Genomic DNA, 25,440 nt, shown 5'->3' on the forward strand with positions numbered 1-25,440 from the left:
CTGAATTTATCTTCTCCCTAAAACCTGCCTCTCCATCCACCTATTTATCCTGGTGAAGAGCACTATGGTCCACACAGAAAACTGGAAGTCATATTTGACTCGACCCTCTTCCTCTTCAATTAGTCAAGTTACATCTAATTCCACTTCCTTATATTTCCAATCAATTCCCCACTCATCATTTCTACTACAATTACCCTGGTTGCAACTTCTTGTCATTTCTTACCTTGATAACTGTAATAACTTCCTAACTGGGCTTTCAATTAATTCTCTTCACTAGCTAAAAAAAACAAATCTGATCCTGAGAACTCAACTTCATTGGCTCTCCACTTGATCTGGCCCTCTGCAGCTTCTGTTTTCCACCATACTAAACTTCTACAGTTTTCTGAAAGCACCATGCTCTGTTTTGAATAAATGCTTTACTCAAGCTGCTTGGTCCCCATGGTCTGAGGCGTTCCAACCTTCTTCTGAAAATACCTACCCATCCTTTCAACACTGAAAAATCATCCTGATGGCCACTCCTCCCTTACCAAGCTGAGTCCCAGGCCATACTACCTCATCAGGGCATTTATCACAAAGAATTACACTCAAATTATTTTGTAATTGTCTGTTTAACTGAATCTATTATCTAGATCATCAAGCCTAGCACATGGCCTGGTACCTAGGGGCCTAGCAACCAAGAAATATTGAAAGCATGAAAGAATGAACAAATGAATGAAGATAGTTAAGCCTATGAAAACTGATGAGATAACTAAAGGAGATGATGGAAAGAAACACAGAATTTGGGAGCAATACCCACCTTTAGTGAGTAGGAAGAAAAGAAGTCAGAGAAGGAACAGAATGAATAATCAAAGAGCTAGGAAGAAAACATCTAGGATTCTATAGTAAAACAACCCAAAAGAAGATAAAATTTGAAGGTGCACGTGGTCAACAGCACTGAACACTACAAACAAATCAAAGAAGGTGAGAATTAAGAAAAGGTCACTGATTAAGAGGTGGTCACTAGGGCTGAGTTTATTTCCACCTCACTCTTCTCAGCACTGTCAGAGACCATATTTCTCAGCCATTATTTAAGACAACTTAGGGATTACAAATAACCAATGAAACTTACCTGTGCTAATATTTCTTTTCCTTGATTAACAAACTGAAAAGCACAGAATATACAAAAGAATATAAAATCCCACCATCCAGATATAAGCATGGTTATTTCACTATTTCCTTTGTTTTGTTTATGTTTATATTTTTGGATAACTGACATTATATTGAATCAATATCCTAATTAGACAACTATTAAATTATGCTTGTATTTATTCAGCCCAAGTTAGCTTTCTCACTGGTAATCAATAAATTAGCATTCCAATGTATTAACAGGAAAAAAAAGTATTATAAAACTAGATGTGCCTGCTTAGTCACATGTGCACAGTGGGTATTCTATGATATAATACTAAAATTAGCTATTAATTTGTATCAATAATACTATTTATGCTAAAAGGTAGCACACAACCCTAAATATCTAATCTTTTCTTGACCCATGTAAGTTTTGATTTTATTCTTTTCATGCTCTGGAGCTCGGCTACTAAGAACAAGTTAGGCACTAGATAGAGAAACACCTTGAGCAGCTGCAGGACTTTTTCCTAGTTTTTGTTGTTTTTAATCTCTTCAGTCAAAATTAGATACACTGGCTTATAAATTATTTAATAATTCCTATATTACAACATTAAACATGCTTGTCTGACAATTTGTTGTATCTCAAAAAATGGTGTGAACTATAGTTTTCAAACCTCTTCCGAGATTTTCTTTTTTCACTATGGAGTACGTTTTAGTGGAAAAAATAAAAAGGAGAAGGATGTAACATTTCTAAAAGTACAAATCGCTAGGTCAAAAGGTATGAACATTTTTAAGACTTTTGATACATATTGCCAAATTGGATCCCGAAAGATACTGTATGTATAAAATTTACAAATTCCATCAATATATGAGTTTCATTTCCCGATAATCTTTCCAACACTGGATATTCATATTTTTAATTTTTGCCAATCTAATTGATGCAAATGGTACCTTATTATTTTAATTTGCATGTTTATAACAATAATGAAAATAAGTATTTGTTCATAGTTATTGGCCATTCACATTTCTTCTTTATGACTTGATTATTCATAGCCTTTTACTTATTTTCCTAGTGGGCAGTTGCTTTTAAACTGTTGATTTAAAAGAGCTCTGTATATATTCATATTAATCATTTGTTACAAATATTTACTCCTTTTTTATCTTTTAATTTTATTTATGGCATTTGACATAAGATTTTTTAATTTTACACAGTCATATAAATAATTTTTATTTTTTCCTTAGAATATTTAGAAAATTCTTCTCTACATCCATACTGTATAAATTATTCACTCAATATTCTTTCTAATATGGTTACAGTGGAATAATACTAACATCAGTGAGATGATTTATTTCCACCCTATTACACACAGTAAGGGATTCTAACTCCCCAAAGTTTATAATTACAATTCTGACAGTGATCAATATGAAACATAGGTTTAAAATTAACTTCTAAACTTTTCTTTCTCCAATTTTATGTTTGGACAATAAATTAAAAAAAAAAAAAACAGTTTGAATTTAGAAAATTCATTAAAAGTTCTCTTTAACCCATATGAAGCACAGATCTCTTGCTAGTTATCACCCACCTCTCAAAAACCTGTTAGGGATCCTTATGATGGGACAGGACTGAATGAAGCGCCTCCTAACTGGGTCCCATCGTATTTTCTTCTTACCTGTTACCACAATTATCAGCAATAAGTCAGACACATACAACACATGGCAAATAATACAATTACTGTAGTTATAAAGACAGAAAAACAGGAAACAAAACAATACTTGAACACAGAAAGAAGTGATGTAAAGTAGCACTTAACCCTGTTTTGGAAGTCACAACAAAATTAAATTAATACATAAGCAGTGACGAAGGTTTTCAAATCTTTTCCCCAAAAGCATACAAACAGTTGTGTGCAGCATTTTTCTGAATTCTGACTCAAAGCTATGTGCACTCAATAATCACCAATGCCATCTTGTGGCAAAAATTCACCAGGAGCTTTAAAAACAGATTAAAAACTGAACGTTTTTAAAAGTCAGTGACTGTCAATAAAAGGAACTCTGACCAAAACTAACAGGGTATAACATAAGCTCCTGTTCTATTCCAAGTTTAGTAACATTCTTTTATTAGTTACATAATGGGCACCATTCTTTAAATGTGAAATAAACTTAATGTGCCATAATTAAACTTTTATGAAAGCAACCAAATAAAACAAACATTTAATATCTTGGCACTCCCACAAAAAAAGAAGAAGAAGAAGAAGAAGAAGAAGAAGAAGCAGAAGAAGAAGAAGAAGAAGAAGAAGAAGAAGAAGAAGAAGAAGAAGAAGAAGAAGAAGAAGAAGAAGAAGAAGAAGAAGAAGAAGAAAAAGTTCATCTGCCTTCTCTGGAAGCAAATTAGCTCTACATTAACCACAGTTAAGACTTTTTTTTCCTGATAAAAGAGAAGAAAAGTGCAATACCTTGTAGAACTGTTCAACTGGACAATTCTTTCTCACTCAAAGTTTTGGTAGCTCCCAAAGACAGCTCTTATTAACAATAAGAACAATTTTAATATCTGTATAGTGTTTAAAGCTGACAAAGAGCTTCTATATATATTAGCTCTTTTAATTCCATTACCAATTCTTTATTCATTCAACAATCATTAAGTACCTGCTATGCCTGGAGCCCTAGGCTAGCCTCTAGTGTTGCATAAGAAGGATATGACTCCTATCTTCAACAATCTCATGGTCTTGTGCAGAAGGCAGATGTGTAAACAAATGATTACATTACAATGAAGTAAATGCTATTATAAGGGCAATAAAAATACTCTGAAGATATTATCATCTTAATTTTACAAATGAAGACGTAAAGGAAATTTAAGTAACTTAATGCCAGAGACAGGATTCAAGCCCAGGTCTTCTGACTCTAAAATCTGCCTTCTTTCCAATACACCACACTAACCCTGTCTCAAATTTCCTAGAAAGAAAATAACTTTTATTTTAGGGAATTGCAAATATATTCAGATGTTTATCAGCAAGGTTTAGTTTATTTAATATAGTACTTGTACATAGAGATACACAAACTCTGTGTAATGAAATGACATTATTTGTATATGTGTATTTAATTTTGTATAGGAGACACATTTATGCGCAAGAGGAATAATTATTTATTTTGCAAAAAGGTTTGTCTTTTAACCTCTAAGCCTTTTAAATTGATGGTTCCCAAATGTTGGGCCACAGACCATGCCAAGATTAAGGTGAAGATTCACCAGTCCAACACAAAATGAGAAAAAATATAGACAAGGCAGTGAATTTTTCAAAAAGCTAAAATATTCCATTTAAAGACCTGCCCTTTTTCCAGAAATTAGTACCTTTGTGTTGGTCAAATATTCTTTTACGAAATAATGGTAATAGGAAATGGTGGTTGTTTTTTTTTTTTTTCATATCCTTTCTTGGAAAAATAGCTAAGTTGCAAGCCTATGTGTATCTCCAAAATATATGTATATTTAAATTTTATGTGCTTATGACATACAAAAGTCTGGACAACCACTGTTTTAAATCAACACAATATTTATTGAAGACTCATGTACCCAATACTATAATATACACTGTAAAAGGATATATAAGATGTATAAGAAAGCTCCCCTGCCCTCAAGAAGCTTTTATTCTAATTAGGGAGACAAGACAGACACACAAAACAATTAGATAGCAATACAAGACAATATAACAAGTGATTAGTTTAAAATTTGACATTTTTATGTATCAAAAGTATTAAAATGTACATACCCTTTGACCCAGCTATTCCACTTCTAGGAATTTATTCCTAAAGAAACAATCATAGATGCATGCAAAGATGTATGGACAAAAGATATTCACTGTGGTATTATTTATGATGGTAAATTAGAAACACTTTAAATGTCCAATGATGGGGAGATGGTTAAGTAAAAGATACTAAACACAGTTAAATATGTTCATATTCTACATAACCACTAAAAATTATATACAAGAATACTTACTAACATAAGAAAACATTCACAACATATTGCAAATAAAAAATTCAAGGTACACAATAGTATTAGAATCTGATACCATTTCAAAGAAAAATCTGCATATATGCACAAAAATTACAGGAATGGTATATACCTCAAATTTTAATTGTGGTTATCTTTGGGTGACTATTATGAATGATTTTTTTTCTCCTTCGTGCTAGTCTTTATTTCCCAAGCTTTCTATTAGGTAGACTTTATTTTTGGACTGGAAGAAAAACAATACCACATTACTTCAATTTTTTAAAAACACTGTGATAAGAAATGCCAAAAAGAAACACACCAAAATGTTAAGAGTGGTTATGACTAGGGATGGGGCTATCATCCCTTATATGTTGTCCAAAAATCCTATAATGAGATATATTATCTTATAATGTAAAAATATAAAACTACATTAGACATCAACTAGATGTGTCCCCTTTTCTCATTAAGTTGAAGGGTGGTCACTGCCTAGACATCCCTGAAGACAGGAAAGAGATTAAACTAGAGGAAGGGGTAGCAACAGACAAGATGGAATTTAATAAAGGATTATAGATACTGAATCTCTATATAATTTTCTTTTTCTTAATTCCTAGGATATTAGAAAAGATAGAAGGAAAGAACTGAAATGGTGGAACTGGAACCCACAGCATCCTTTGAAATTTCTTCTATAGCTGCTTGTTAAACTGTAATTTGAAAGCTATCACCTTTTTGTAAATATGTTATATTTCACAATAAGGAAATAACTGAAACTATGGTGCTGTAACTTGTAACAACTCTGGAAATTTCCAATATAACTACTTGTTAAATCATAATTTGAAAGATACTATCTTTTTGTATATATGTTATATTTCACAATAGGGAAATAACTGAAAATGGAACTGTAACCCATAATATTCTTTAAAATTTTCTATCTACTAGATAAATTGCATTTGGAAAGTTATCACGTCTATGTATACATGTTATATTTTATAATTTAAAAATATGAAAAAAGAAAAAAATACATATATACTAGGTAAACTTCATCTCAGTCAAAAACAGCTAAAGATAAGTTTTATTCTTTAATTTTTTACTGTGGTAAAATACATATAACATAAAATTTGCCACTTTACCCATTTTTAAGTGTAAAATTCGGTACCATTAATTACATTCACACTTGTGCAACCATCACCACTACTTCCAAAACTCTTTCATAACCCCAAATAGAAATTCAGTACCTATTATGCAATTACTGCCCATTCCTTCTCTCTCCAGCCCCTGGCGTCTAATCTACTTTGTCTCTACGGATTTGCCTATTCTAGATATTTCACATAAATGGAATCATACAGTATTTGTCCTTTTGTGTCTGGCTTATTTCACTCACCATGTTTTCAAGGTTCATCCACGTTACAGTATGCATCAGAGCATCGATCATTTTTACGGCTGAGTAATATTTCATTGTATGTGCATATGGAGCACATTTTGTTTATCTATTCATCTGTCAATGGACACTTGGTTGTTTCCATCTTTTGACTAGTGTGAATGCTGCTGCTATGAAATTGGTGTAGAATCCCCGTTTTCAGTTCTTTGGGGAATATACCTAAGAGTGGACTCGTGGGGTCATAGTCATATGTTAATTCTATGTTTAACTTTTTGAGGAATAAAAGTAGTTTTTAAATGGCAAAACAAACAAACAAAAAAACAATACATTGGAATAACATTGAAGGAATAACACTGAAAATTACTGAACCAAAGTTGTAATCAAAACTCCTTTCATCTGTTTTCTCAAGGCTTCTGTCAAATATCTTTGGCCTGTTCCTCTCTCAGTAACCAATATAACTCTGTGATAGGCACAGGCTAATGTTGACTCCTTCGAAGTTATCCAGGTACGGTACATGCTAATTTTATAACCCATATTTTCTTCCTTCAACCAAAGAGCAAAAAAGAAGATAAACCAGAAACATAGTAGTGTAATATCCACAGAAAAAAAATTCTTTTTAACTTTTAAGGAAATACATGCCTTTCCATATTTCATATAAATATATTCCTGGTCTAAACTTTGGTTCACTTAAGTTTAAATTTTTACATATTCAAATTGTTATTCTTCATTTGTGATTCCTTCTACTCTTCAAAACAAAAAAGGAAAAAAAAAACTAGCAAATTTCTTCAAAGATCTTATCAATATTTTATTTTCTGCTAGGCTTACAATTTTTTCTCTTTTTATTAAGTTCATTTCACTATAAATATAACACAGTACTGACTGAATTGAGAGAGTACACTGTGAGCTCCCTTCCCTTTTCCCCAAACCTCCCAAGTAAACACAGAAGCCATTAAAAAAAAAAAAAAATCCATAATCAAAGGAAAAATAAGCACTTAGTGGACTACAACTATGAGGAACACCGAAAGATGAAAACCTGATAGAATCAGATTACAGGAGGAAACCACAGTCCCGTATGCCCAGAGAAAAGGGCTGCAGCAAGGGATGTTCCGGGTACACTACACCAAGAGGTGGAAGGCAGAACTGAAAAAATTTACAGTATGACTGGGTAAGGGACAGCACAGAAGTAACACAGCTGGCCAACCCCTCCCATCCATTCACTTCTTTTAGTGAGGCATTATAGAATACAGGCATTTTCTTCCAGATGGAAACAGTGGCATCAAACAACAAAGGTGTCATTATTCCTTGAGCATGAACACCTGGATGTGTGAATATCAACATCCAAGAACAGGAGGAGACACTCACACTAAATAAGACTGGAAACCGGTAAGCTCTATCCCATTGCACATTCCATCCCTCCCCACAACCAATGAAGACCTGCTGCAATATACAGAAATAACACTCACAGGAAGGCTGATAAGGATTCTCAAAGATGAATGAGCATGAAACCAAACAAGAAAAAAGGGCATTAGGTGACAAACAGAAAAACTCACACCCAAAGAAAGAGTTAATAAACAGAATAAGATTTTAGAATAAGTACAATTAATATCCTGAGAGATCTGCAACGTAGTGTCACATTATTAAAAAAACAATTGGAGCTCTCAGAAATTAAATTTTTGATAACTGAACTAAAAAACCTAATAGATAGGCTAAGGACTGACAAAACCTATATATAGTTAAAGAGCAAATTAAATTAGTTAATGTAAAGATGAAGCAAAGAAACTCACCAGAATTCAGCATAAAAGAACAGAGAGGTGGAAAAGTTTAAAAAGTTAAGACACAAAAAAATAATTGAGCAATCACTATCAAAATTCCTAATGCCTATTTTTTTTTTTCCCCAGAAATGGACAAGTTGGTCCTCAACTTCACATGGAACTGAAAGGGGCCCAGAATATCAAAACAATCTTGAAAAAGAACTAACTTGGAGGACTCATGCTTCCTGATTTCAAACTTACTACAAAGCTACAGTAATTAAGGCAGTATGGTACTAGCATAAGGACAGACATACAGATCAATGGAAAAGAATAATGAGTCCAGAAATAAACCCACACATCATAGTCAACTGATTTTCTCAAAGCTCCAGAAAACAGTTAAAGGACTGCAGTAACAGGGTGAGCTCCAAATCAAGAAAAAAGCTACTTAAAAGTGGTAGGATCTCATGGGGCCCCAGCTTGGCCCTCCCCTACACTTTACCGGCTAGGCAGAGCCAGCCTCCACAACCAGTGGAGATCCTTGGTCCTGGTTTCCAGAGGGAGCAGAATAATCCTCACGCACATACTGGGAGCATGTATGCCTGTCCCAGTCTTGTCTGGTGGTGGCCTGAAGGAATCATCCCAGAATTTGCCCTGCGTATAAAAGGCAACTACTACAAAACACTCCTACGGCACACTGTGGGAGAACAGTCAAGTAGCTGCCAGGGGTAAAGGATTGCTGGCTGTACATATACAGTACAGTGCCTCTGACCATTTCCTAAGGAAGAGGGGACTTGATGGAAGTGCCAGGGCCACAGACACATACACAAAATAAGACTTATGCACAGAAAGGATCAGTCAGTCCCTGCATGTTGGCCTGGAGATATTCTCTAAACTCATTGTATGGATAAGCCCTGAAGGAGAGAGCACACTTACACAGGTCAATCTGCAAGGACTGGAAGCAAGGTCAGTCTGCAAAAACTGGGAAAGGTGTTTTCTTTTTTCTTCTTCTTTTTTTTTTGTTAGATCCTGGCATTCAAGGAAAGCTCTGTCATAACACTAGCTGGATGCCTAAGCTTAAGGAACATATGCCTCAGAGTCTAAATTCCAGCAATAACACATTCAAGTATCAAAATGTCCACATTTCAACAACAAAAAAATTACAAAACATACAAAGAAACAGGAAGTGATTGTCCAGGAAAAGGAGAAGATTAAAGCATTAGAAAACATCAATGAGAAGGATCAGACCAGGGACATTCCAGATAAAGACTTTTAAAAAATGGTTTTAAATATGCTCAAAGAGCTAAAGGAAAACATGGACAAAGGACTAAAGGAAATCAGGAAGAATGATATATGAATACCAATGGAATATCAACAGAGATGGAAATTATGAAAAGACACCGAACGAGCTGAAGACCACAGAAATTTCAAATTCCCTTGAGGGAACAGAATGGTGAACTGTGGTGTGTGCATACAATGGAATATGAGCAACTATGAGAAGGAGTGAAGTTGTGAGACACGCAACAAGGTGAATGGATCCTGCAGACAGCATTTTGAGAAACAAAGGCAAACACTATAATGCCTCACCAATATGGACTAACTACAATGTGTAAACTCAGAATTGAATCTTAGAGCACAGCCTAACAGGAAATGATTATTGTAATGGTCCCAGATTGTAAGCTCTTACAGCAGTCAAATCTATTCCTGAATTGTAATGGCTGTCTCCAAACTCTGAGATGTTAATCCCTTTGTGTATAACCTGATTGGTCTATGGAACACTGGGTATCTATGTGACACCTGAAACTCAGAGCTAGAGCTTGGCAGATATGAATGTCAGTATTAACGCATACAGCAACTGTTAAAAAAAAAAAAAGAAAAAGCTGAAAAAGAGCCCAGACTTCAATTAGAGATATGAATGAAGCAGATCTGGTTAAGACTAGGGCAAATCGGGCGAAAGGGTAAAGGCTGAAACTGACTGTGTTAAAACTTCAACTTCCATGTGAGACCAAGGGAAGAGATGTTTATTTACTGTAGGATCTATATTTTCTAAACAAATAACTTCTACAGTCAGTTTGTTCAAACACCACAATTACATGGAACTTTGAATAGGAAGTGAGATATGGTAGGTCTGCATAGGTTAGAGTGAAATAGCAACACATCCCAAAGAATGTGGGCAGAGAATAAAAATATATATTTGGGGCCCCCCGAGGAGCTGGGGGAGGAAGCAGAGGTGTTGGACTTCCTCACCTGGATTGTTGCTGATGTTCTCACAAACATAGGGGACTGACGGCTTGATGTGCCGAGCCCTCTGTCTTGGGACTAGCCCCTATGAAGACTGTTACTGCAAAGGAAGGCTAAACCTGCTTATAATTGTGCCTAAGAGACTCCCCCTGAGTGCCTCTTTGTTGCTCAGATGTGGCCCTCTCTCTAACTAAGCCACCTCGGCAGGTGATCTCACTGCCCTCCCCACTTCGTGGGACCTGACTCCCAGGGGTGTAAATCTCCCTGGCAATGCAGGATATGACTCCCGGGGATGAATCTGGATCCAGCATCGTGGGATTAAGAACATCTTCTTGACCAAAAGGGGGATGCGAAATGAAACGTAATAAAGCTTCAGTGGCTGAGAGATTTCAAATGAAGTTGAGAGGTCACTCTGGTGGACATTCTTACACACTATACAGATAACACTTTTTAGGTTTTAATGTATCGGAATATCTACAAATAAATACCTGAAACTACCAAACTCCAACCCAGTAGCCTTGACTCTTGAAGACGATTGTATAACAATGTAGCTTACAAGGGGTGACAGCGTGGTTGTGAAAACCTTGTGGATCATACTCCCTTTATCCAGTGTATGGATGGAAGAGTAGAAAAATGGGGACAAAAACTAAATGAAAAATAGGGTGGGGTGGGGAGGGATGACTTGGGTGTTCTTTTTTATTTTAATTTTTTATTCTTATTCTGATTCTTTCTGGTGTAAGGAAAATGTTCAAAAATAGATTGGGGTGATGAATGCACAACTATATGACGGTACTGTGAACAGCTGATTGTACACCATGGATGACTGTATGGTATGCGACTGTATCTCAACAAAACTGAATTTAAAAAAAAACTCCCTTGAGGGGTTCAACAGCAGATTGGAGCTGGCAGAACAAAGAATCAGTGAACTTGAAGATAAAACAATTGAAATCATCCAACCTGAAGAGAAGCAGGAGGAAAGAATGAAGTGAACAGAGCCTGAGGAAACTGTGGGACAACATCAAGAGGGCCAACATACATACTGTGGGAGTCCCAGAAGGAGAAGAAAGAGCGAAAGGGGCAGAAAGAACATTCAAAGAAACAATGGCTGAAAACTTCCTAAATTTATTGAAAGATGTGAATCTACACATCTAAGATGATGAAGAAACTCCAAACAGGATAAACCCAAACAGACCTCCGCCCTGACAAATTATAATCAAATTACCAAATGCCAAGGATAATTTGTTACATTTAAGCTCCATAGTAACCCCAAAGAAAATATTGGAGAATATGCAAGAATATACAGGCTCATAGAGGCAGAAATTAGAGTACAAGTTGTTACACAAAATGTTAAAGGGGTTACACAAAAAGGGTGTAGGATTTCTGTTTGGGAAGACAGGAAAGTTTCAGTAATGGAAGGTGGTAACGTACCACAATATAGTGAATGCAATAATTTCACTGAATGGTATGCTTGGGAGTGGCTGAGATGGGAAGGTTTATTTTGTATATTTGTTTCCATAATTAAAAAAAGGGGGAGTGGGGTGGGGCAACTGAAGAAACAATGACAATTAAAGGTAATACATGATCCTGGATGGGATCTAACAGAGAAGGAGAGAAGGTTCAAAGAAACATTATCGGGACATATGAAAAAAATAGAATATGGACTGTAGGCTTTATATAAACATGGAATTTCTTGAACTTGATAACTGCATTTAAGGTGACATATGACTGAATATCCTTGTTCTTGGGAGAAGGGCAGGGCAGTGTTAAGTATTCAAGGAGCAAGATATATACAGCCCACACTCAAGTGTTCAGAAAACAGACAGGTGAATAGACAGACGGATAGATAGATGGACTGACAGACTGATAGAATGATGTGGCAAATGTGGCAAATTGCTGGGACCTGTGGAACTGGGTATCTGAGGGGATGAGAGAATGTTGGAATTCTCTGTATGGGGTTTGAATTATTTCTGTAACTATCCTGTAAGTTTGAGAGTATTTCAAAAAAAAAAGTCTTTTTTTTTTTTTAAAAAAAAGGAGGAATCATGTCCTGATACCTATTATAGCATGGATGAACCTTGAAAACATTATGCTAAGTGAATGAAGTCAGTTACCAAAGGCCACATATTGTATGATTCCATTTATATGAAACGTCCAGAATAAGCAGATCCATAGAGACAGGAAGTAGATTAGTGGCTGCCAGAGGCTGGAAGGAGGGGGGAATTGGATAGAGGTGATGGAAATGTCCTGGAATTAGATAGTGGTGATGGTTGTCAACCTTATGAATATACTTAAAACCTTACAAATATACTAAAGTGTGCAATTCACTGGCAAACTGCACTCTTTAAAATGATAAACAGCGTATTATGTGAACTTTTACGTTATATGAATTATATCTCAATCAAAAAACAAAAAGAATAGATGCAGAAGATCCAAATCTATCTAACAGGCATTCTAGAAGAAATAGGGAAAAATAGGAGGAAACACTATCAAAGCATTAAGAGAAGAACCTTTTTCTAGAACTAAAGGATTCAGTCCTAAAATTGAAAATGTCCTTTGAAAACCATGATGGATGAATGAAAAAAAAAATATATCAAGTGATATGGTGAAATTTCAGAACATCAAAAATAAAGAAAAATCCTAAAATCTTCCAGAGATTGAAAAAAATCAATTACAAAGAAAATATTATGTCTATATCAATCATCTCAGTAGCAAATGTGGATAATATAAGACGACGGACAATATATTCAAAATTCTGTGGGAAAATACTTTTAAACCTAGAATTCTATACCTATTCAAGGTCTCATTCAAGTATGAGAGTAAAATAAAGACATTTTGCAGCTCAATTTAAAGCAACCCTTTTTAATAATTACAGCTGTCAAACAGACACCTCTCTATACAAAGTAATGGGGCAGACCATTACTCTAAGGACACTGCTTTAAGAAGTCAAGATAAATAGAACTTTTTAAAGCAAAAATTTTTTTAAATTAGGGCTGTTGTAGAAAGGATTTCTGCTTTGAGTACAAGACATGACAAGATGACATCTAAGATCTTCAATTTTAATATTTTATGATTCTAAGGAGTTTTAGGAGAGGTGAGGGAATGAAAAAGGGAAATGATAAAGGTTAATTTTAAAACTTTTTTTTAACTGTTTATATGTTACTTGCTTTCTGTGTTTGTAAAATTCAACACACAAAGCCTGACTGCATTCGTACCTTATGTGTATCTGTGTCAATGTGCCAGTCTTGAAATATAAACTAGGAGGCAGAGAATCTGATTTTCTCAATTCATTGTAGCCTTTCTTTTTCTTCCAGCAAAATTTCATTTTAAAAAGTAAAATCACGCACAACTATATGATGGTACTGTGAACAGTTGATTGTACACCATGGATGATTCTATGGTATGTGAATGTATCTCAATAAAACTGAATTTTAAAAAAAAAGTGAAATCACTATATAATACAATCTACAACCCTAAGGAATAACCCAATCATTGTTTCTTTACTAACTACTAAATATCTGAATCCTCATTAGACTGAAATAAAAATTTATAGTAATACTCAAGACTCAGAATACAGTATTTGGTCTTTTCTTGTTTCTGGATTTCTTGAACCCTAACTTGAATATCCAGAGAACAATCTCTCTCCCCAAAAACAGCCTTGAGAGACAAAGACTATGTACTGGGTGAATGTAGATGTACGAGATTAAATATGAAAGATTTTTAAATCAGCATGTTTCAATAATGCCTGATGAAACAAAATTTTGCAATCCCTCTCCTTTCAAGGAACACCAAAAACAGATAGCTCTTTAGTGTCACAGAGTCCTCCCGATTTCTGCAAGTGAAACTGAGAAACTAAGCAGAAGGAAGTTTTCAACTTCTAGTAGCTAAATGATTGTATCCAAAAATGGAGTGTATTACTTTCGCTACTCATTCTGCTCCTTGATTAAAACTAGAAAAGTGATCAATTTTGAAAGTGAAAATTTAATTGTTCTTTATGAACTCCCTTTCCCTTCTCTCAAGTTACCATTTTCTGTAGGCAGATGCATCGCCTTCCAAGAAAATACCTACACTTGACCAAAAGCTATAAAAACTTATGCTGGACTACATCTAGCAAAAAGCAACAAAGCATTCACTAAATAACAAAGTTTAAAAGTCTAATATTTTAAAATAAGCTATTTTGAATAATTGATAAGAATCCTGTAATGCAAAAAGCAGAGAACCAATAAGAGTATCTGCAATGCAAAATTAAAATGTCAGCTATAAGTACTGTCAAAGTAGACAGATTTCTATTAAGACATTTGCCTAAAGCAGTATATTCAGAAATAACAGCTATTCTGTACTCAAAAATTAAAATTTCAAAAGGTAACACTTTACAAGAATATTTGCACTGAAGTATGTTTCCTACAAATGTACAGGCAAGTTTCAGACTCAAAATCATAACTGAATGGTTTTTTTAATATATGTGCTTATAGGTTTGAAGCTAAATATACTTTACTTCTTTCTAAAGTACCAAGTTTGGAGGACACATTAGAAACTTCATATTCCTCCATCAGGTTTGTGTGTGTATGTGTGTGTTAAGAATTTGTTTAATGAGACACCAAGATATTTGTAGTTAGTGTTTGATCAACTACACATCTGATTCAAATTAATGGAGTTGACAATTTGTTGATGAAACCATATGGCAGGAGCTACTGCCTGTAAGAAAAATCACCACTCAACACCAAAGACTATTTATATCATTTTCATACTTCTAATTTCACTATGTAGTCTATTATAAACAACTCAATGATCTCAGACAAAGCTTGGAGCAAATTCACTGAGGTATGGTGAGGATGAAAGGGAAGAGCATGAGACAAGGCTGGATTCTAAATACAGCAGAAAGCCAGTAAAGGATTTTGATTTGGGAAGCAACATAATCATAGTTATGCTTTAGAAGGTTCACCTTGTGTGGGTGGTATTGAGGATGGATTAGGAAAGGAAGACTAGATTTGGCAAAAAACATTATTAGAATAGACCAGTTTAAGGCAGTGAAGTCCCGAATTATGGTAGTAAGAAATAACTGGGAAGGACAGGGAGAGAGTGCAGCTTAGTGGTCAAGAGCATGGACTCTGGAACCACACTGCCTGTGTCCAAGTCCTGGCTCTGTCCCTTGCTAGCTGTATGACCTTGGACAAGGTCTTACCCTCTGTGCCTAGGCTTACTCATCTATAAAATAGGAACAATAACCGTACCTATCCCTCACTGAGTTGTTATGCATAAATGTTTGCAAGTGTCTAGGCTACAAGTAATTTGGACAGAGAATAAAAATATATTTGCAAAGCCCCCCTGAGGAACTGGGGGAAAATGCGGAAATATTAAACTTCCCCATCTGGGGAATTACTGATATTCTCATAAGTACCAATTTTAGAAGGCTGAGCCCTCCACCTTGGCACTTGCCCTTATGAAGCTTGCTACCGCAAAGGAGAGGCTAAGCCTACTTATAATTGTGCCTAAGAGTCACTCCCAGAGAACCTCTTTTGTTGCTCAGATGTGCCCTCTCTCTCTAAGCCAACTCCGCAGGTAAACTCACTGTCTTCTCCCCTACGTGGGACATGATTCCCAGGGGTGTAAATCTCCCTGGCAATGTGGGATATGACTCCTGAGAATGAACCTGGACCCAGCATTGTGGGACTGAAAAAGTCTTCTTGACCAAAAGGGGGAAAAGAAATGAAACAAAATAAAGTTTCAGTGGCTGAGAGATTTCAAATAGAGTCGAAAAGTCATTCTGGAGGTCATTCTAATGCGTTATATAGATATCCCTTTTTAGTTTTTAGTGTATTGGAATAGCTAGAAGGAAATAACTGAAACTGCTGAACTGCAACCCAGTAGCCGGTGACCTCTCCCTCCTTCTCATTAAATGACACCATCACCCACTTAGGATGACTCCTAAGTTTTTGCTCAAGGCAAAATCTTGATTCCTCTCTTTCCTTCATACTTCACAGGAAATCCTGTTGATGCTATTTTCAAAATGTATCTCATATTCAGCCACTTGTCACCACCTCTACTACTAATACGTTAGTTCCAAGACACCACCAACCTTTTTAGGATACTACCATTTACTGCTTCTAAATAGCCTCCATGCTTCATTTTTACCACCCCCCAGAATCCACTCTCCATCTAGCAGAGGGAACTTTAAAAACTGTAAATCACATCACTTCACTCCCCTGCTTAAAACTGTCCAATAGCTTCCCTTCACCTTTAGAATAAAGAAAGATCACATATCCAGCTCTAGACATGCTGAATTTGATGGGAATAACTCATCTAAGTAAAGACATGGAGAATGCCAGTGTATGTCCCTCAGAAGAGAGGTTAGGACAGAAGTTACAAAGTGACATGACTTATTGCCATATGGATGGAAACCGAAATCATGAGTTTGGAAGAGAACACCTTTTAAAATAAGTTGAAAAGAGAAGGGGGATGTGGGGGGGGGGTAAGATAGGACCAAGACTCGAGAACTCCAATACATAAAGGCCTGGTAGAAGAGGACGAGAGGGCAAAAAGTATGTGAATGAGGGGCAGACACATAAAAAGAAAACCAGATCTGATACCATTAGGAAGAGCTGTTTCAAAGAAGTGATGGGGAGGTATGGTAATGAAAACAGCAACTCTAGTCAATGTTTTCATGAACTGACTATGAAAGAAAAGGGAGAGATCAGAAGAGAGAAAATTTGAGCAAGTCTAAATGCTATAGGAAGGATTCAATAGAGAAAGAGCTTGAGACATAGAGAAATGGTAATAAAAAATTCTGAAAAGGGAAGAGGGTATAGAATCAAGGCACAGAAACAAGAATGCTGCAACTATTTCTGATAATATTCAACATAAAATTGTACCTAAAAGAAAAAAAAAAGGTATTTGGAAAAGCCACAGAAATCCCTGCTAAATTCTTTGGTAAAAAAATAAAAAGTATTCAGAATTGTATAATGTAAAAATAACCTAAACTCACCTCTTTTCCATAAATAACTATGAGCACTGACAATTACTAATTCATTTAGTTAGTAAAAAATTTTCTTAAAGCCGACCAGGAGCCAGGCAGTGTCCTAGTATCTGTGGAAAATAATGATGAATAAGAAACTATTTTTGCCTTTAAGGAACCCATAATTAGTAAGCTGATAAGTTCATAAACAAGTAATTGCAATTCCGTATGATAATTACTGTGATCCTTTGGATATACAAAGGAAAGTGGTGGCACAAAGAAGAGACAGACTAGCATGGACTTTGAAGTCTAACAGATTGGATCTGAATCCTAACTCTGACATTTGTTAGACACTTGACCTTTGGGCAAGTTATATGGCTTCTCTTTAAGCCTCAGTTTTCTCGTCACAAAAGGGGATGAAAAAATTACTTTCCTGACGAGGTTATAAGGATTAAATAAGTTAATGCTCATAAAACACCTTGAAAAGAACTAGGCACACAGTAACTACTCAATAAACGTAAGCTATTGGTATTAAACAAGAGAATAGGGAAAAAAAGCTTCAAATATTCTTAGGTAGGTCTTAGAAGACAATTGGGAGAATGGCAATCAAAGAAGAAACAGCATGTACAGAATCATAAAATGGTGTGGTATTTGCAGAAAATTGCAAGGGTTTTTTAAATCTCTCCTTCCCAACCTACCTTGTTCCAAGAAGAATTTAAGGAAATAACTGCAAATACTTCTGTACAGCTGAAATATAAAATGAAAGACATAAACTGTGAGGTTGGAGAGGTAGAAAGGGACAAATATAAGACTTAGAATAAGGAAGAAAAATTGTCAAGATTTTGGGCCGATCAGATAAGAAGTGAACAAAAGGATGGAAACTAATGTGACTCCCAGGTTTCTGGCATGAGTCACTAAATTGATGATGCAGCAATTAAATTAGTCAGAATAAGGAGCACAGAAGGAAGGAAAGATGATTTTGGAACTGTGGCGGTTTGGATGTATTATGTCCCCCAAAACGCCATGTTCTTTAATGCAATCTTGTGGGGGGTGAGGTATTAGTGTTGATTAGGTTGGAATCTTTGGATTAGGCTGTTTCCATAGAAATGTACCCACCCAACTGTGGGTAATACCTTCTGATTAGACTATATCCATGGAGGTGTGACCCCACCCATTCAGTGTAGGTCTTGATTTGTTTACCTGAGCCCTATAAGAGCTCAGACAGAAGAACCTCAGAGCAGCTGCAGCTAAGAGAGACATTGTGGAGACAGCCACTGAAAGCAGATTTTGCTTTTGCTTTGGAGATACTATCCCCAAGAAGCTAAGGCAGAGACATTTTGGAGAACGCCATTTTGAAACGCAACCTGGGAGCAAGCAGATGCCAGTCACATGCCTTCTGAACTAACAGGTTTTCCAGATGCCATCAGCCATCTTTCATGAAGAAGGTACCCTACTGCTGACGCCTTAGCTTGGACACTTTTATGGCCTTAAGACTAGAAGTTTGTAACCAAATAAACCCCCTTTATAAAAGCCAATCCATTTCTGGTATTTTGCATTCTGGAAGCATTAGCAAACTGGAACAGATACATTGTCCAAAGATGTTTTCTGGACATGTTGAATTTAAGGTATTTACCAGTCAGGTGAGTGGAAATGTCTAGTGGCCAATGACAAACAGGCTAAAAAAAGAGGTATGGGTTGGAGACAGATTTGGGAATTGTCAGAGTATAAGTGATAATACCCAGGGAAAATATAAGACTAACAAGGGAAAACAAAATGAAAAAAGATATATTCTTGGAAGCTAACGTTAAAGGGACAGATAAAAGAGAACTAATGAAAAGTTTAAGAGATAAAAAGGAGAGGCGGGGCAAGATGGCAGACTGGTGAGCTGTGTGTTTTAGTTACTCCTCCAGGAAAGTAGGTAGAAAGCCAGGAACTGCGTGGACTGGACACCACAGAGCAATCTGACTTTGGGCATACTTCATACAACACTCATGAAAATGTCGAACTGCTGAGATCAGCGAAATTTGTAAGTTTTTGCAGCCAGGGGACCCGCGCCCCTCCCTGCCAGGCTCAGTCCCATGGGAGGAGGGGCTGTCAGCTCCGGGAAGGAGAAGGGAGAACTGCAGTGGCAGCCCTTATCGGAAACTCATTCTACTGATCCAAACTCCAACCATAGATAGACTGAGACCAGACACCAGAGAATCTGAGAGCAGCCAGCCCAGCAGAGAGGAGACAGGCATAGAAAAAAAAAAAAAAACACGAAAAACTCCAAAATAAAAGCAGAGGATTTTTGGAGTTCTGGTGAACACAGAAAGGGGAAGGGCGGAGCTCAGGCCTTGAGGCGCATATGCAAATCCCCAAGAAAAGCTGATCTCTCTGCCCTGTGGACCTTTCCTTAAAGGCCCTGGTTGCTTTGTCTATTAGCATTTCAATAACCCATTAGATCTCTGAGGAGGGCACTTTTTTTTTTTTTTTAATCCTTTTTTCTTTTTCTAAAACAATTACTCTAAGAAGCCCAATACAGAAAGCTTCAAAGACTTTCAATTTGGGCACGTCAAGTCAAGAGCAGAACTAGGAGAGCTCTGAGACAAAAGGCAATAATCCAGTGGCTGAGAAAATTCACTAAACACCACAACTTCCCAAGAAAAGGGGGGTGTCTGCTCACAGCCACCATCCTGGTGGACAGGAAACACTCCTGCCCATCGCCAGCCCCATAGCCTAGAGCTGCCCCAGACAACCCAGTGTGACGGAAGTGCTTCAAATAACAGGCACACACCACAAAACTGGGCGTGGACATTAGCCTTCCCTGCAACCTCAGCTGATTGTCCCAGAGCTGGGAAGGTGGAGCAGTGTGAATTAACAAAGCCCCATTCAGCCATCATTTCAGCAGACTGGGAGCCTCCCTACACAGCCCAGCAGCCCAGAACTGCCCTGGGGGGACGGCACTCACCTGTGACATAGCACAGTCATCCCTCAACAGAGGACCCAGGGTGCACAGCCTGGAAGAGGGGCCCACTTGCAAGTCTCAGGAGCCATACGCCAATACCAAGGACTTGTGGGTCAGTGGCAGAGACAAACTGTGGCAGGACTGAACTGAAGGATTAGACTATTGCAGCAGCTTTGAAACTCTAGGATCACCAGGGAGGTTTGATTGTTAGGACCACCCCCCCTCCCCGACTGCCCAGAAACACGCCCCACATACAGGGCAGGCAACACCAACTACACACGCAAGCTTGGTACACCAATTGGACCCCACAAGACTCACTTCCCCACTCACCAAAAAGGCTAAGCAGGGGAGAACTGGCTTGTGGAGAACAGGTGGCTCGTGGACGCCACCTGCTGGTTAGTTAGAGAAAGTGTACTCCACGAAGCTGTAGATCTGATAAATTAGAGATAAGGACTTCAATAGGTCTACAAACCCTAAAAGAACCCTATCAAGTTCAGCAAATGCCATGAGGCTAAAAACAACAGAAAATTATAAAGCATATGAAAAAACCAGACGATATGGATAACCCAAGCCCAAGCACCCAAATCAAAAGACCAGAAGAGACACAGCACCTAGAGCAGCTACTCAAAGAACTAAAGATGAACAATGAGACCATAGTACGGGAGATAAAGGAAATCAAGAAGACTCCAGAAGAGCATAAAGAAGACATTGCAAGACTAAATAAAAAAATGGATGATCTTATGGAAATTAAAGAAACTGCTGACCAAATTAAAAAGACTCTGGACACTCATAGTACAAGACTAGAGGAAGTTAAACAACGAATCAGTGACCTGGAAGATGACAGAATGGAAAATGAAAGCATAAAAGAAAGAATGGGGAAAAAAATTGAAAAAATCGAAATGGACCTCAGGGATATGATAGATAATATGAAACGTCCAAATATAAGACTCATTGGTGTCCCAGAAGGGGAAGAAAAGGGTAAAGGTCTAGGAAGAGTATTCAAAGAAATTGTTGGGGAAAACTTCCCAAATCTTCTAAACAACATAAATACACAAATCATAAATGCTCAGCGAACTCCAAATAGAATAAATCCAAATAAACCCACTCCGAGACATATACTGATCACACTGTCAAACACAGAAGAGAAGGAGCAAGTTCTGAAAGCAGCAAGAGAAAAGCAATTCACCACATACAAAGGAAACAGCATAAGACTAAGTAGTGACTACTCAGCAGCCACCATGGAGGCAAGAAGGCAGTGGCATGATATATTTAAAATTCTGAGTGAGAAAAATTTCCAGCCAAGAATACTATATCCAGCAAAGCTCTCCTTCAAATTTGAGGGAGAGCTTAAATTTTTCACAGACAAACAAATGCTGAGAGAATTTGCTAACAAGAGACCTGCCCTACTGGAGATACTAAAGGGAGCCCTACAGACAGAGAAACAAAGACAGGACAGAGAGACTTGGAGAAAGGTTCAGTACTAAAGAGATTCGGTATGGGTACAATAAAGGATATTAATAGAGAGAGGGAAAAATATGGCAAACATAAACCAAAGGATAAGATGGCCGATTCAAGAAATGCCTTCACGGTCATAACGTTGAATGTAAATGGATTAAACTCCCCAATTAAAAGATATAGATTCGCAGAATGGATCAAAAAAAATGAACCATCAATATGTTGCATACAAGAGACTCATCTTACACACAGGGACACAAAGAAACTGAAAGTGAAAGGATGGAAAAAAATATTTCATGCAAGCTACAGCCAAAAGAAAGCAGGTGTAGCAATATTAATCTCAGATAAAATAGACTTCAAATGCAGGGATGTTTTGAGAGACAAAGAAGGCCACTACATACTAATAAAAGGGGCAATTCAGCAAGAAGAAATAACAATCGTAAATGTCTATGCACCCAACCAAGGTGCCACAAAATACATGAGAGAAACACTGGCAAAACTAAAGGAAGCAATTGATGTTTCCACAATAATTGTGGGAGACTTCAACACATCACTCTCTCCCATAGATAGATCAACCAGACAGAAGACCAATAAGGAAATTGAAAACCTAAACAATCTGATAAATGAATTAGATTTAACAGACATATACAGGACATCACATCCCAAATCACCAGGATACACATACTTCTCTAGTGCTCACGGAACTTTCTCCAGAATAGATCATGTGCTGGGACATAAAACAAGCCTCAATAAATTTAAAAAGATTGAAATTATTCAAAGCACATTCTCTGACCACAATGGAATACAATTAGAAGTCAATAACCATCAGAGACTTAGAAAATTCACAAATACCTGGAGGTTAAACAACACACTCCTAAACAATCAGTGGGTTAAAGAAGAAATAGCAAGAGAAATTGCTAAATATATAGAGACGAATGAAAATGAGAACACAACATACCAAAACCTATGGGATGCAGCAAAAGCAGTGCTAAGGGGGAAATTTATAGCACTAAACGCATATATTAAAAAGGAAGAAAGAGCCAAAATCAAAGAACTAATGGATCAACTGAAGAAGCTAGAAAATGAACAGCAAACCAATCCTAAACCAAGTAGAAGAAAAGAAATAACAAGGATTAAAGCAGAAATAAATGACATAGAGAACAAAAAAACAATAGAGAGGATAAATATCACCAAAAGTTGGTTCTTTGAGAAGATCAACAAGATTGACAAGCCCCTAGCTAGACTGACAAAATCAAAAAGAGAGAAGACCCATATAAACAAAATAATGAATGAAAAAGGTGACATAACTGCAGATCCTGAAGAAATTAAAAAAATTATACGAGGATATTATGAACAACTGTATGGCAACAAACTGGATAATGTAGAGGAAATGGACAATTTCCTGGAAACATATGAACAACCTAGACTGACCAGAGAAGAAATAGAAGACCTCAACCAACCCAACACAAGCAAAGAGATCCAATCAGTCATCAAAAATCTTCCCACAAATAAATGCCCAGGGCCAGATGGCTTCACAGGGGAATTCTACCAAACTTTCCAGAAAGAACTGACACCAATCTTACTCAAACTCTTTCAAAACATTGAAGAAAATGGAACACTACCGAACTCATTTTATGAAGCTAACGTCAATCTAATACCAAAACCAGGCAAAGACGCTACAAAAAAGGAAAACTACCGGCCAATCTCCCTAATGAATATAGATGCAAAAATCCTCAACAAAATACTTGCAAAACGAATCCAAAGACACATTAAAAAAATCATACACCATGACCAAGTGGGGTTAATTCCAGGCATGCAAGGATGGTTCAACATAAGAAAAACAATCAATGTATTACAACACATTAAAAACTCGAAAGGGAAAAATCAATTGATCATCTCAATAGATGCTGAAAAAGCATTTGACAAAATCCAACATCCCTTTTTGATAAAAACACTTCAAAAGGTAGGAATTGAAGGAAACTTCCTCAACATGATAAAGAGCATATATGAAAAACCTACAGCCAGCATAGTACTCAATGGTGAGAGACTGAAAGCCTTCCCTCTAAGATCAGAACAAGACAAGGATGCCCGCTGTCACCACTGTTATTCAACATTGTGCTGGAAGTGCTAGCCAGGGCAATCCGGCAAGACAAAGAAATAAAAGGCATCCAAATTGGAAAAGAAGAAGTAAAACTGTCATTGTTTGCAGATGATATGATCTTATATCTAGAAAACCCTGAGAAATCGACGATACAGCTACTAGAGCTAATAAACAAATTTAGCAAAGTAGCGGGATACAAGGTTAATGCACATAAGTCAGTAATGTTTCTATATGCTAGAAATGAACAAACTGAAGAGACATTCAAGAAAAAGATACCATTTTCAATAGCAACTAAAAAAATCAAGTACCTAGGAATAAACTTAACCAAAGATGTAAAAGACCTATACAAAGAAAACTACATAACTCTACTAAAAGAAATAGAAGGGGACCTTAAAAGATGGAAAAATATTCCATGTTCATGGATAGGAAGGCTAAATGTCATTAAGATATCAATTCTACCCAAACTCATCTACAGATTCAATGCAATCCCAATCAAAATTCCAACAACCTACTTTGCAGACTTGGAAAAGCTAGTTATCAAATTTATTTGGAAAGGGAAGATGCCTCGAATTGCTAAAGACACTCTAAAAAAGAAAAACGAAGTGGGAGGACTTACACTCCCTGACTTTGAAGCTTATTATAAAGCCACAGTTGCCAAAACAGCATGGTACTGGCACAAAGATAGACATATAGATCAATGGAATCGAATTGAGAATTCAGAGATAGACCCTCAGACCTATGGCCGACTGATCTTTGATAAGGCCCCCAAAGTCACTGAACTGAGCCATAATGGTCTTTTCAACAAATGGGGCTGGGAGAGTTGGATATCCATATCCAAAAGAATGAAGGAGGATCCCTACCTCACCCCCTACACAAAAATTAACTCAAAATGGACCAAAGATCTCAATATAAAAGAAAGTACCATAAAACTCCTAGAAGATAATGTAGGAAAACATCTTCAAGACCTTGTATTAGGAGGCCACTTCCTAGACTTTACACCCAAAGCACAAGCAACAAAAGAGAAAATAGATAAATGGGAACTCCTCAAGCTTAGAAGTTTCTGCACCTCAAAGGAATTTCTCAAAAAGGTAAAGAGGCAGCCAACTCAATGGGAAAAAATTTTTGGAAACCATGTATCTGACAAAAGACTGATATCTTGCATATACAAAGAAATCCTACAACTCAATGACAATAGTACAGACAGCCCAATTATAAAATGGGCAAAAGATATGAAAAGACAGTTCTCTGAAGAGGAAATACAAATGGCCAAGAAACACATGAAAAAATGTTCAGCTTCACTAGCTATTAGAGAGATGCAAATTAAAACCACAATGAGATACCATCTCACACCGGTTAGAATGGCTGCCATTAAACAAACAGGAAACTACAAATGCTGGAGGGGATGTGGAGAAACTGGAACTCTTATTCATTGTTGGTGGGACTGTATAATGGTTCAGCCACTCTGGAAGTCAGTCTGGCAGTTCCTTAGAAAACTAGATATAGAGCTACCATTCGATCCAGCGATTGCACTTCTCGGTATA

At 36.7% G+C, this 25,440-nt stretch overlaps 1 protein-coding gene and 1 long non-coding RNA gene across 2 annotated transcripts in view; one reads left to right on the forward strand and one right to left on the reverse strand.

Annotated features, from left to right (window-relative positions):
• Nucleotides 1-8,470, forward strand: part of LOC119534119 — a 49,178-nt gene extending 40,708 nt beyond the window's left edge. The window contains exon 3 of the long non-coding RNA XR_005216959.1: nucleotides 8,357-8,470. This is a non-coding gene — a long non-coding RNA (uncharacterized LOC119534119). The remainder of the gene's footprint in view (nucleotides 1-8,356) is intronic.
• The window catches only part of KLHDC10 (kelch domain containing 10), a 72,339-nt gene that overhangs the window by 32,307 nt on the left and 14,592 nt on the right, over nucleotides 1-25,440 (reverse strand). The window contains exon 2 of the mRNA XM_037836162.1: nucleotides 2,688-2,774. Coding sequence (XP_037692090.1) covers nucleotides 2,688-2,774 — 87 coding nt within the window. The remainder of the gene's footprint in view (nucleotides 1-2,687; nucleotides 2,775-25,440) is intronic.

The sequence above is a fragment of the Choloepus didactylus genome, chromosome 5 (assembly GCF_015220235.1).
Source record: "Choloepus didactylus isolate mChoDid1 chromosome 5, mChoDid1.pri, whole genome shotgun sequence".
Taxonomy (NCBI): domain Eukaryota; kingdom Metazoa; phylum Chordata; class Mammalia; order Pilosa; family Megalonychidae; genus Choloepus; species Choloepus didactylus.